This window comes from Micropterus dolomieu, linkage group LG11 (genome assembly GCF_021292245.1).
Source record: "Micropterus dolomieu isolate WLL.071019.BEF.003 ecotype Adirondacks linkage group LG11, ASM2129224v1, whole genome shotgun sequence".
Classification (NCBI taxonomy): Eukaryota; Metazoa; Chordata; class Actinopteri; order Centrarchiformes; family Centrarchidae; genus Micropterus; species Micropterus dolomieu.
In genome coordinates this window covers 18,595,001-18,608,783 of record NC_060160.1, presented here as the reverse complement: position 1 = coordinate 18,608,783, position 13,783 = coordinate 18,595,001, and the positions used below count along the sequence as shown (strand labels likewise).

The 13,783-nt window shown below is 40.8% G+C and overlaps 1 protein-coding gene across 1 annotated transcript in view; it reads left to right on the top strand.

The window, feature by feature from the left end:
• Positions 1-13,783, top strand: part of LOC123978624 (ryanodine receptor 3-like) — a 109,037-nt gene that overhangs the window by 48,187 nt on the left and 47,067 nt on the right. Inside the window, exons 23-38 of the mRNA XM_046061967.1 lie at positions 2,005-2,108; positions 3,358-3,441; positions 3,718-3,877; positions 4,957-5,104; positions 5,391-5,593; positions 5,790-5,964; positions 6,321-6,529; positions 6,608-6,807; positions 6,983-7,049; positions 7,138-7,298; positions 8,274-8,439; positions 9,104-9,190; positions 9,925-10,151; positions 11,024-11,831; positions 12,200-12,400; positions 13,563-13,665. Of these exons, the coding sequence (XP_045917923.1) occupies positions 2,005-2,108; positions 3,358-3,441; positions 3,718-3,877; positions 4,957-5,104; positions 5,391-5,593; positions 5,790-5,964; positions 6,321-6,529; positions 6,608-6,807; positions 6,983-7,049; positions 7,138-7,298; positions 8,274-8,439; positions 9,104-9,190; positions 9,925-10,151; positions 11,024-11,831; positions 12,200-12,400; positions 13,563-13,665 (3,103 nt within the window). The remainder of the gene's footprint in view (positions 1-2,004; positions 2,109-3,357; positions 3,442-3,717; positions 3,878-4,956; positions 5,105-5,390; positions 5,594-5,789; positions 5,965-6,320; positions 6,530-6,607; positions 6,808-6,982; positions 7,050-7,137; positions 7,299-8,273; positions 8,440-9,103; positions 9,191-9,924; positions 10,152-11,023; positions 11,832-12,199; positions 12,401-13,562; positions 13,666-13,783) is intronic.

The window sequence follows — 13,783 nt, the reverse complement described above, 5'->3', positions numbered from 1 at the left end:
TTGTAGGTAGCACAGTCATTGTGTATGTGTTTCAGTGTAAATCATGAATTACAAAGTATTGTTTCACCAAAGGGCATAACAGGGTGTTTTGGCTATTTCAGCGCAGCAATAAACCAAGAGGGGGAAGCCTGTATTTTAATTGTCTCTATTTAGTTTCACCTCTTTAAAAATACATCTTATATTGATTCTCTAAAAACATAATCCCTAACCAAGGGTCACTTTGCTGCTGTTATAGTTTGACATTTTGGGAAAAATGCTTGTTTGCCTTCTTACTGAGAGAGTTATGAGAAGATCAATCTTTTAGCCTATCTTAGGGTAATAATAAAGACTTGGAATGGTTCTCTTCAAAGTTCAAACATACAGCCAGACTCGAGACTTTAAGTACGGATTATTCAAACAAGATACAATATGTTTATTTGTGAGTTTTAGAGCCGTTGGAAGGAGTTCTTTTTGAGAGAGCCAGGTTAGCTGTTTCACCCTATTTCCAGTGTTTATGCTAAACAAACCATCTATTGATAGTTGTTCCTTCAAGTTAGTTTATATCCTTAGTATTATTTTTATTATTTTAGATATTTTTTGGGGCTTTTTAGCCTTTAATCTGATAGGAGAGTGAAGGAAAGACAGGAAATTTGTGTGTGTGAGCCAGGGGGGTGACATACAGCAAAGGGCCGCAGGCTAGATTTGAACCTGGGTCACTGCGACAAGGACTCAGCCTGCGTACATGGAGCGCGCACTTTGCCAACTGAACTAACCAATGCCCCATCCTTAGTATTAGTTAACATAAGTAGAACACCTACCGTATAATATATTGTATAGGATCAGTTGATTGAACACTCAAAGTGATTATTTAGTATTATTTCACCAAATTCTTCAATTAAATATGTTGTTGTACCTGCAGTTGATATGGTCCAAAACATAAATTCCAATGACAAAATTTTGTCAGCAAAAGACTGGTTCTGGTTTATTGTACGTTAGTTAATGGATAATGCCAAAGTGACCTGTTTTGCCCTTAAAGGAACAGATGACAACACAAACAACAATGTGGACACAGCTCTTATGTCTATAATACAAACATGTATACCAGAGTCTCCCCTGTGTTAACAATAATGCCAGCTTTTAGAAAGGCCTTCACCCTTTCCAATGCCTTGAAAGAATCTTTAGGAAGAAGATATCTGTGTGAAGTGTGAGACCAGTTTGATATGAAGTTTAGTTTTTTTGTTCTTAGCTCAGATGCTCTAACAATGTGTAAGATAGAGTTAAAACATGTTGAGAGATAGCCATGGTGTACATTATAAAATATATTTTCTCGGATGTGGTTACACTGCAGCTCATTCTGTGCTCTGCAGCTGTCACTCATTGTGATTAATTACAGCGGCATTCATAGTAGATGCCCTACAGTAGACCAAATAAGCTAAGTATTGTTTGGTATTTAGCCTTGGTTGCATAAAATACCTTTTGCTTTTGTTGTTTGTTCCGCAAATGTAATTCTGTAAGAGATAGAACTGCCAGAGAAGAGACTTCCCGTAGTGTTCTTGTACTATTCACAAAAGAGCTGGCTGGTGTTCATTGAACCCACACACACAGCTGCATATCTGTACACAGCCCCGCATGTTTTCTTGGTAAACATCCGCCGCTGCCATGCCGCCTCCCCTGAGCAGCATTGCCAGGGATTATTTGGCATAAGGTGCAGCCTCCAGAGAGGCCTTACACCTCTCACTTGGTATTCTAGTCATACACCTTTCTATCTCCCCCAAGAAAACATGCTCCCTTGTTCCTCTTTCATAACATGTTCACTAGAGTAGACTGTCTTATCACTGCAACCAGTAGCAGCCTGTATTTAAACCACATCCCCCCTCTCCTTGTTAGCTCACAATGACACTGACTTATACAGCTGTGTATTTCATATGCATATATTTAATAAACTTTCCCACATGATTTACATGCATATAAAGTGACAGGCAACAAAGGGAAGTAGAAATATTTTTCCTGTTCTTTTTCTCGCAGATAAGGGATGATAATAAGCGGCAGCATCCGTGCCTGGTGGATTTCTTCAAGCTGCCGGAAACTGAAAAGAACTACAATCTGCAGATGTCAACAGAGACTCTGAAGTATGTTGAGCATTATGGATTAATTCTCTCCTTGGCACTCAACTCAATGAGAGAAGCAGACGGATTAATTATAAACAAAAAATGTTAAGATAAAATGTTTTCTTTTTTAACTGTTATTTATGAGCATTAATTAGGAGCATCACATACACACCTGGAGGGAGACATTAAACCCTGGTACAGACTAATTCAATCAGCCAACTCACATAGAATGTATTATAATGTGAGTGTATAATATGTACAGTGTTCATATTTGGCGACAGCATAGCTTTTCAGGTGAGGCTAATGGCTTAACCACCCAGCCATGATTAAAATAGTGCCTTTGATGTACAGTATGTTGCAGTGAGAGGAGGATGGCATGTGAGCGTGGTAGCAGCCTTAAGTTGGCTACCTGAACTAGCTTGCGGGCTTGGCTTCATTTTAGACTTTGATGTTTGATTTCCAAGGGGGAAAAAGTAAGCATTTACACGTATAACCAATGTTTGGATAATTACTAACATGCAGTTGTGGATCTTAACTCCAGTGTATTTGTTTGTGAAATGTATCAGAGAAAAGAAATGTCCAGAAGTGTAACATTTAGGCTTAACTTCCATCCATATCTGCTTGGACATGCTGCATTATATGTCTTTATAACTGCATTTAGGCAGTTTCGACTGAGTTAAATTTCATTAAAGCCTCAGTTTGAATTTAATGTACAGCATAACCTTTGCTCGACCATCATGTCAAAAGAAATGAAATGCCATCACCTACAGTCTAAATGAAGGAGTACAAACTCATAAGAATTCAAATAAATTATCTATAAGATAATAATAAATTCACATATGACCCTCACTTGAAGATTAGGAAATTTACGTGTCTACTGTTGTTCATCCAAACAAGTCTTGCTGGTCCTTTTCCACCTGTCAGTGCTTGGTGCAGTGGTCGACACATCTGGGTGACACTGGTGGGTTTCTGAGTGACGTCAAACTAATTTTTACTGTCACTTTGTCCTCTCACAAGGTGTGAAGAAAATTTGGCAAAAGCACTTCACATGCAGTGCATTGCTCTGGGTATTATTTGGCCTTTTTCTCCTGACAGATGAGGACACGCACAATTTAACCCATCACTGCCCCGTTTAAACACTCCTATCATCTCTTTTGCTACGCTTGGATCTATGTGTACTGGAATATAATGTAATGTCAAGGAGTGGATTACACACAATCTGCAGACAAGCTTCATTTATTCACTCACTTTATGTTGTTTTTTCCCCCAGGACCCTGCTGGCATTGGGCTGTCGTGTAGCTCAGGTCAATCCAAATGCTGAGAGCTCCCTCAAAAAGATAAAACTCCCTAAGAAGTAAGTGTGAATGCTTATATTTCCTGTCTACATTCCATAAGAACACACGTCATATTTAAATGTAGCTCCGTTCAGACTGTTTATTAAAAATGTATGTGTAGTTTAAATTGAAACATATAACACCTAAGGCATTTCTGTTGGAAGAGGAAATATGTAATGGTAATATATAGTGGTGTATATCAGGCTATAAGTGTAGGGCAACTAGTAATGATGGATCTACCATTTCATAGCTAAGGAAAAATTTGTATTTTTCCCCCATTATCTATTTTACTGTAGCTACATGATGTCCAATGGTTATAAGCCGTCTCCTCTGGACCTGTCTGACATCAGACTGACTCCAGGTCAGGAGCTGCTGGTGGACAAACTGGCAGAGAACGCACACAATGTATGGGCCAAGGATCGCATCAAACAGGGATGGACCTATGGCATTCAGCAGGTACACTGCATGTATTCATGTACAGTTTGCGGGGACCAGAACAAGCTATTATTTTGGTGAAAAACATCTAACCATAAAAAGCACCTAATCTGTTCATTAAATACAATTTTTTAAAATTATATAAATTAAAACAGGGAGGTTTTTCTACTGCTTCAGGCTTTGCTTCTGTATTTTTTATGTGCTCTGTTTCTCCTTCATGGTTCATTAATTTACCTCCCATACAGTCTATACCTTACAAGTGCACATGTCAGATGGTTTGTTTGGTCGGACATTTCCCAGCTATATGTCGTTATTCAATATGCAGCAAGATGTTATGCAGTAAAGGGCAACAAGACACAGATATTGAGCCAGTACAGATGGTACAGTGTGTCTCATCTCTTCTACAGTGTGTCTCATCTCTTCTAAAAGACAAACAAGTGCTAATATACACTGACATTTTTCCATTTGTCCCAGCTCTGCCATTTTACCCAGTATTAGTAACTAATGTTATATTTACATGTCATTCTATTTGACCTTTTAATTGTTAAAATAGCTGGCTAATTAAACCCACCTGATCTACATTGGTGAAACACTGGAAAGCAGATGTTCTCATTCTCTGTTCAGTTTGGAGATCATGGGTCATAGTTGATAACAGGAGACCAGGTAGCTGGCGAGCGCTTTGGAAAAACGCCACAATTAAGCCTTTTAGTGATATCAGTGAAAACTGTTACCCTGACAAGGCTGATGTTTGTGATCTGTTTAACCAACACAAGATTTCAAATTAAGCTCCACAAATCTGCTTAAGTGGTATTAATATGATGCTTCCATGGTTGCGCCTCGGCCCCTAGTGGGAGTACTGCTATGGGAAATGAAAGATAGGAAAGATAAAGGAGGTGATGGGCAGCAGTAACCCAATGGCAATAAATGGCCAATTAACTTATCTATTACAGGGATTGACAGCACAGTTGTAACAAACACAACAGCTGTATAACTGAGCTATAATATAACTGGCTCCCTTGAGCCGGCCTACAGTAGATGAGGTAACGAGGGATAGTTGGGAATGAGTGTGCTACAAATGGGTGCTTTTTTTCTCCCTGCAGGATCTGAAGAGTAAGCGCAACCCTCGCCTGGTTCCCTATGTTCTGCTGGATGAGCGCACCAAGAAGTCGAACAGGGACAGTCTGCGGGAGGCTATCCGCACTCTGATTGGCTATGGATACAACATTGAGCCCTCGGACCAGGAAGGCGGTGAGTTTGGGTTTTTTGTGTTTGAGTTTGTGGACTATCAAAATTCACAGACATCCAAATTATATAGTACATGATAAAATGTTTGTGACAAAGAATGGGAAAAAATGTATTTTGACAAGTGTGACTTAATTTTCTAGTCCAGATAAAGGATTCTGCTTTCCACCCACTTTTAGTCTACAGCAAGAAAGAATAGGGGTGTGAAATGAAATTAGATGAAAGGGGATTCTGGTGTTTTTGTAGCAGCAATCTACAACCTCACACTCTGGCTGTCCCTTCGACCCAGTAGGACAAGTGGTTGAGCGTCTCAGCATTGACAAGGTCCGCTTCTTCAGAGTAGAGAGGACATATGCGGTAAAGACCGGGAAATGGTACTTTGAATTTGAGGCTGTGACGGGAGGAGACATGAAAGTGGGCTGGGCCAGACCTGGATGTAAGCCAGACGTGGAGCTTGGCACGGATGAGCTTGCTTTCGTTTTCGATGGATATAAGGTGAGCTGCCAACCAGATCAAATCTCTAAATATTCATTCACATTGTGTCGTGGATTTCATGTGGATAACCCCACAGAAAAAGATCTTCTAAAATCAGTGGGATTCAACTTTTGTGAAGAAATTACTTGAGCTGGAAATATTCTGTCGTGCATATGCTATAATCTAGTGTTTTATTTTATGCTTGTACTGTACATAGGGTCACTGTCTGAACATGGGCAGCCGCTTGTTCGGGCGGTGCTGGCATGCTGGGGATGTGGTGGGCTGTATGATCAACATGGAGGACAAGTCCATGATCTTCACCCTTAATGGAGAGATCCTCATCACCACCAAGGGATCTGAACTCTGCTTCACTGACTTTGAAACTGAGGATGGTGAGAAAGTGTGTGCATGTCAATGTGGACATGGTGTGTGTGGTGACAGAGCCAGTTATAGAGGCTTAAGGTCAGGGAGAGATCAGATGATAAGGTGATTGTAGTTGTTGGACATCTTTTAATAAAGCTTTCACATGCAGAGCAAAGGACATTAACCCAGAATGACCATGCTGGGGGTGTAAGTGAAAAATAAGTGGCTCCCCGTAACGAAATCACCCTTATTTAATGTGACACTTGTAAATTGACTTTTTTGAAAATGCTGGATTGGTTTTCCCTCCCCTCCTGCTGCGTGTTTTCTTAGAGGCTTTTTACTCTCCCTCTGCTTTTCTCCTCCACTTCCTCTGGCTGTCCTTCAGGATTTATTCCAGTGTGTAGTCTCGGCCTGGCTCAGGTGGGTCGAATGAATCTGGGGAAAGATGCAAGCACCTTCAAGTACTACACCATGTGCGGCCTGCAGGAAGGATTTGAACCCTTTTCTGTCAACATGAACCGAGAGGTCACTATGTGGTTCAGCAAGCGTCTGCCCACTTTTGTCAACGTGCCGAAGGATCACAACCACATCGCAGTAAGAGGAGGGAGCAATTTGTTGGTGAAAAAAAATCACAAACTTGGTAACTTGCAAAGACTTTTTTCCTGTTTACAGGTAACCAGGATTGACGGCACCATCGACAGCCCCCCATGTCTTAAAGTCACCCACAAGACGTTCGGCACCCAGAACAGTAATGCTGATATGGTGTTTTGTCGCCTCAGCATGCCTGTAGAGTTCCACTCCGTCTTCAAATCCAGTCCTGTTGTAGACATGAACGGAGTGCACGAGGAAGACACACTTAAAGTCAAACACAGGTACTCATCTCCCTTAAAATCATTAGTTTACCCCATACTCCTTCAAGCAACTCCTTCCAGAGCATTATACCTAACATGTTTCTTTGCTGATCTGCTTTTATAACTGAAGTCTAACACTGCACAAACTGTACAAACTGATTTGTACGTTATGATAACCTGTTGAATGTTGTTGTAGATATCCATTGAGATCTGTGAGGCACAGTGAGGAGAGCAGACGAGTGGACTACAGCAGCATCACTACGGTATTGTTTGTCTGTGTATTTGTTTGATGGAGTACCATTTGGTTGCAACACCTGCAATGTTGGTTAACTCTTGCACGTGTCATTACAGTACTACCACTCGGTAAGGGTCTTTGCTGGTCAGGACCCTGCCTGTGTGTGGGTTGGATGGGTTACCCCCGACTACCATTACTATAGCAACAACTTCAACCTCGGTAAAAACCGTACAGTCACCGTAACCCTGGGTGACGAGCGAGGACGAGTCCATGAGAGGTGAGAGCATTTTTATCGAAACAGTCTTATTGAGTTTGAACAATGGCTACACATGTCCTCATGGGTTCTTTTTCTGTAACACTTTACTTAAGGCCCCCCTATTTGTAATGTATAAACAATATAGAAATAAATGGTCTATAACATATTATAATATAGTTGTAAGCAGATTAAAGTTTAAAGATTAAAGAAATGGCCAAAAATGTTGTGTCACGATAAAAACATTCCATCTCATTCGATATCGATAATTATCACGATGAATGTCAAATCGTTATTTCTTTCAACTTTAAAGGCTGATTTTTGCTCCTGACTGAAAATTTAAGAAACCAGATGGTTAATTATGTGATTAAACTTTTCTTTATGGCCAGAATGGGACAAACACTTGATGCCAAACAGTGGATCACTTAACAAATCTGAGGGAGAACATTCAAAATTATTATGATAATAATAATATGATATTATGATGAAAAAAATTAACAGACATGATTAGTAAATCTTTTTTAGTCCCTTTCCCCAACAAAATAAATATTTGATTAGAAAAATTAAGTGCTAATTTGTTCGTGATTCAAATGAAATATACCAAATAGTTATTGACAATATACTGAACATTTATTATATTGATACTGAGGAAAGGAAATATTGGGATAATTATCATTGTTTATTGCCCAGCCCTAATTAAAGTGTTGTCATGTATTTGTCAACATTTACAACTTCTCCTGTGGACACAAGTAGAGGCTGCTGTATGAACAGAAAAATGTATTACACTATTATAAACCACAGTTGTAATAATATAAAATATGTATTCATAGGAGAAGTTATAATTGTTAACAAATACTATAAAAGTATATTTGTTTATAACTACATTATACCATTTTATAAATCATTAATCAAATGTTTATATTGTGCTTATAAATTGCTAAATTCAAACCAAAATGTATGCCAAGACGAGATGAATGGCTGATATTTGCACTCTAACAGTGTGAAGAGGAGTAACTGCTACATGGTGTGGGGGGGCGATGTGACCAACCCGGCTCACACCTCAAGTCGCAGCAACGTGGACCTGGAGATTGGCTGTCTGATAGACCTGTCCACCGGTCTGGTGACATTCACCATCAATGGCAAAGAGATATCCACATCCTACCAGGTACTAAATATGTTGTACAGCCTAAACCAGACACAATCAGACTATTTCTGACATGAAGACAAGAAGCCCAGTTGTGTTTGATAAAGTAGAGACAGTCTATAATGATGTTCTATATAAATCTAGGATTGGACATGCAACAGAAAAAAATTAAGATGTATTTATTTTGGTGTGTTTTTTAAAAACTTTGTAAGGACTTTGCCTGTTTACCATTAATTTGGACCCTCTGACATTTATTCAATAATGCATCCATTCACCTGTAAGCTATCTGTCTAACTGTCCATCCTGTTGACCTTGAGAGGAACTCTTCTTCTGTCTTTGCGTATTTCCCTAACAGATGAGTGACGTCTGTATTGTTGAATTTCAGACTTACACTTTGCCTGTTCAGACGTACTCTGAGAACTAAATCTTAAAGAACCTTTCAAAGGGTTTAATCTTCTTATGTTCTCCCTCACTGAAACTCTGTGAGGCTTCACCCGGTGCTGAGTCATCCTGCCAGCCGACGCTCTCGAATGATCATGCACACGCACACACTAAGTAGTGGAGTTTCATGATGTATCATTAAGCTGCTTTCCGCAAGTCATGCTGGCTTGCCGCTTGTCAGGCTTTTGATGTGTATGTCCTGTTTGGACCTGTTTTTAACTTGCTGCTCGTTTCTGTGCTCCAGGTGGAACCAAACACCAAGCTTTTCCCTGCAGTGTTCGTGCGACCCACCAGCCCTAACCTCTTCCAGTTCGAGCTGGCTAAAATAAAGGTAGAGCCCCCAAATTGTTCAAATTACAGCAACCTTGTGGCATGTATGATGTCTGCAATGCCATAACAAAATACAAGAAAGAAGCCAAAATCCTACAAACACACAGTACTGCTGGAGAAAATGCAATATTTACTGCTCACAGTATGCTCCTTTATATTTCAACCTTTCCTGCAGTACTTTATTCTACCTTACACTGTTCAGAGATGCAGTCCCCACGCACACAAAGCTACACACCCTCCAGCTAGGTCCACTGTAGTTTAGCATGCTTGTGTCTGCACCAAAGATACTGAGAGCTTCACCAACAAGATGGATACTTGTGTCAGTTGCTTGGAGGAGAGAAAAAAAGAGAAGATTGTGTGACTAAGCAAGAAAGGTAGCACTGATTTAATAAACATGACAAATAACTCTCAGACTGATTGTGAGTGTCTTCTTCTTTAGAGAAGTGACAGCACCATTTGTTCAAGAAGTTAATAAAAACTTTCTGTTCCATACCAGGAAGCAGTGTCTCTTCTTTTGTGGTGTGTGGAGATGGTGGCACATTAGTGTATAATGCCTTTTAACTGCTTAATGTAGGCTTCACCAAAAATTTATATTTCACCGCACACCAGGATACTAAAATAGATCGTATTTTGTTGATAGATTACATTAATAACAAAAAGAAGAAAACTTCTACTACTTTTAACTACTTATTTAGCATTGAATCCTTAAACACTCTGTTTGTTTGCCCTCTCCAGAATGCCATGCCTCTGTCATCAGCCATCTTTAAGAGTGAACATAAGAACCCGGTGCCCCAGTGTCCACCCCGTCTAGATGTCCAGACCATCAATGCAGTGCTGTGGAGCCGCATGCCCAACACCTTCCTCAAAGTGGAAACAGCCAGGGTGAATGAGAGACACGGCTGGGTGGTCCAGTGTGTGGAGCCCCTGCAGATGTTGGCTGTACACATACCTGAGGAGAACAGGTACAATACATGGCTAAGTGGGTTTTAAGTGGGTTTTAGCTGCTTTCAAAGAAATAGCTGACATTTTGGGGAAAAATATGTGTTTTCCTGCTGAGACTTTCGAACATATATCAAACTTAAGCCAGCAGAGGATTAGCAGGAAACAACTGCCCATAAAACCATTACTTGTCTCATGTACAAATTAAACTAACAAGATATCTATTTATTATTGATCTTTAGAGGTGCTGGTGTATATTTATAAGAGAGTCAGGCAAGCTGTCTCCCTATCCTTCTAATCTTTACTCTAAGCTAAGCTAGGCTAAGCTAAGCTAATCACCTCCTTTCTCTAGCTTCATATTTAGTGTACCATTCATAAATGTGGTATCAATTTTCTTATCTAACTCTTACAAGAAAGTAAATAAGACCAGATATAAGGAATTATTCTTTTGGATATGTGCTCAAATTGCACTAAACGATTAGTCAGTCATTTGACCCACAAGAACAATTCCGACTGTCAATTAATAAATTTTCATAAAAGAGATTTCTGTGGTTGTCTAAACTTAAAGGTGCCATGTGTAGTTTTCTCGTAAACAAACAAAAGTTACTCACCAAAAACTCACTTTAAGTGTTTTAAATCCTACATTTTTTTTTACATACATGTTATCTTGCTAGCAGTCTTCTTATTCTCTGAATTTGGTGGAGCATTGCTGCACATCTTGGCAAGTTACTGCCGCATGTAGATCAGTAGAATAGAAAAATAGAAAAACAAACTCCACAGGGAACCTGTAACAATCCTTGATTTTTTATCCTGTGTGGTAAATAACACTTGTTTGGCTTCTAAATAGACTAAATCAGAAAGTATATTTTACTTATAATCTCTCTTATTTTCAAAGGTGTGTTGACATCATGGAGCTGTCTGAGCAGGAGGACTTGAGGACGTTCCATTACCACACACTGAAGCTCTACTGTGCACTCTGTGCTCTGGGCAACACCCGTGTGGCCCATGCCCTCTGCAGCCACCTGGACCAATCACAACTCTTGTACACCATCGACAATCAGTACCTGTCAGGCATGTTACGGGAGGGCTTCTACAACGTCCTGATCAGCATCCACCTGGAGACAGCCAAAGAGGCACGGCTCATGATGAAAGATGAGTTCATCATCCCGGTCACGGCTGAGACACGTTCCATTCGCCTCTTCTCTGACGCTTCCAAAAAGCACCTCCCGCCAGGGGTGGGGCTTAGTACCTCGCTCAAACCCCGCCTCAACTTTGCCCCGCCCTGTTTCATCAGCACCAAGCGCGAGCAACATCTGTATAGTCCTCAAATCCCATTGGATGCACTGAAGGAGAAAGCAAATTCAATGTTGACAGAGGCCGTTCAGGGTGGGGGGCACCACATCCGAGATCCCGTAGGAGGATGTGTGGAGTACCAGTTCGTGCCGATCTTAAAACTCGTTAGCACCTTGCTAACCATGGGTGTGCTCGGCAGTGAGGACGTTCATCAGATCTTACTGCTCATTGACCCAAACGTTTTCAGAGAGACACGTCAGGAGGGAGCGACAGGGGCCACAGACAAAGAAGGACTCACAGGGGCGGAGGACAAGGCAGTGGAAGCTGGAGAGGAGGAGGCGGCCAAAGACACCAAACAGCCAATTAAAGGGCTGCTGGAGAAGAGGCTGCCTGAGCCCGTCAAACGACAGGTTATATTAAGCACACATGAACAGACCCGGCATCACCTTATGTGTGTTAAATCGTCATGTAAATCACCAAAACATGTAAAATCAAAGACCATCTTCATTTGTAAGTGTCAATTCACAGCTGTGCTCTCAATCACATGCTCCATAAGTGCTCCACTGTTATGGACCCATTCAGAAGTCACTCAATCATGAAATGGTTCTGTCTCGCATTGAACAAATGATCTCTTGGGTAAAATGTCTCTTTAATAAGTGGGGCAATGTGAAGCCATAAGACTGTTTGTATGTATTCCTAATAGGCTTGGTCATAACAGCTGTGTCTAGGTGTGCAACGGTATTTGTTGTTTGTCTCCGCCTCTTGTCTGTTCCAACAGATGTGTGAGCTGCTTCACTATTTCTGCGATTGCGAGCTGAAGCACCGTATCGAGGCCATCGTGTCCTTCTCCGACAGCTTTGTCTCCAAGCTACAGCACAACCAGAAGTACCGGTACAATGAGCTGATGCTGGCCCTGAATATGTCTGCTGCTGTCACTGCAAAGAAGACCAAAGAGTTCAGATCGCCACCTCAAGAACAGGTGGGATGAGGCCGTAGTCACTGCAGGGCAGCTGGGAAGGTGGCAGAGAACTGACTGAGTGTCAGGTCACCACCTTATTGTCTTTTAGCTACTATAATTTGCACTTATTCACTGATTCCCAGTATTCAAGCCAGTGGGTGGCTTATGTAGTGTGCCATTTCTTTATGGCAGCATTTACATAACTTAATTTTTATGAAATATAATATGATATAGAAATCATATTGTTATATTATCAAACATATACTTTCTGATTTAGTCATATATTAAAATTGGAAGAAATAAGCATTAAACATAGAAATCCTCATATTAGTAACGCAAAACAAATCAATGCATTATGTCATTTTTTTTTTTTTTGCTCTTGAACACATGCAGTTTCCACTTGTCCTGGCTGATCAGACCACTGCTAGGGGTTGAGGGTGGGCAGATTGGTCTTCATGCACCAATAACATTGATAAAAGTGTAATTTGTCCCCCTTTGGCAGGTGCAACAAGGCTTACTGGAGAGTGAGGAACACACTCCCACACTCTCCTGAGAAGAGGTCTAATCATCCAAAACAAGGGGATTCACCTGTGTGGGTGTTTAGCTTGAAGCTCAAATAAATGACCACAAAGAAAGCCTGCTGGCTCACTGCTTCAAATGATGCATGGAACTAAATAATTCAGTTACATAACTCCTGTAATTTTCCACATACATGGCTAACTTCTCTCCCTACCCCCAGATGCCATTTTTAGTTTTTGTATCGTCATATTTGCTCATTTTTGGTTCCACGGCTCAAAGGGAATGAGCTGGTCCTTGCTCCAAATGTTTCCAAAAGCATTCTCTTTGTGTGCATCAAACAAAGCTTCAAGGCGAATCCATCCTGCTTGTCTGTGGTGTCATTGCTCCAGTGAGCATGCACACAAATATACAGTGTCCCTTTAGGGCCACAGCTGGAGATAGAGTTCAGAGCCTCACAGCTACTTTAATGACTTGTCATGCTGTCTTTTGGGTCTGTGAGTGCAGAGGGAGAATTAGGCATTTAAGTGGGGGGTTTCTTTTGTGTGAATCCTGCAATGAGATCACTTCATGTTCAGATTGCTTTTGAAACTAAACAAGGGAAGAATTACTGGACTTTTTTTTTTCAATGCATGTAAGTGTCTACTTTTATGTTTCCATACTTTAGATCAACATGCTGTTGACCTTCAGTGTGGGCGAGGACTGTCCGTGTCCAGCAGACATCCAGGAGGAACTGTATGATTTTCACAACCAGCTGCAGCTCCACTGTGGTGAGATGCAGATCATGCAAAAAAACTTTGCGAGCTGCCTAATTGGTTACGTGTATCATGGAACATGCATAATTAAGTTAGTTAACGCGATGTAATCATCTTAAATTGCTTTGGTTGA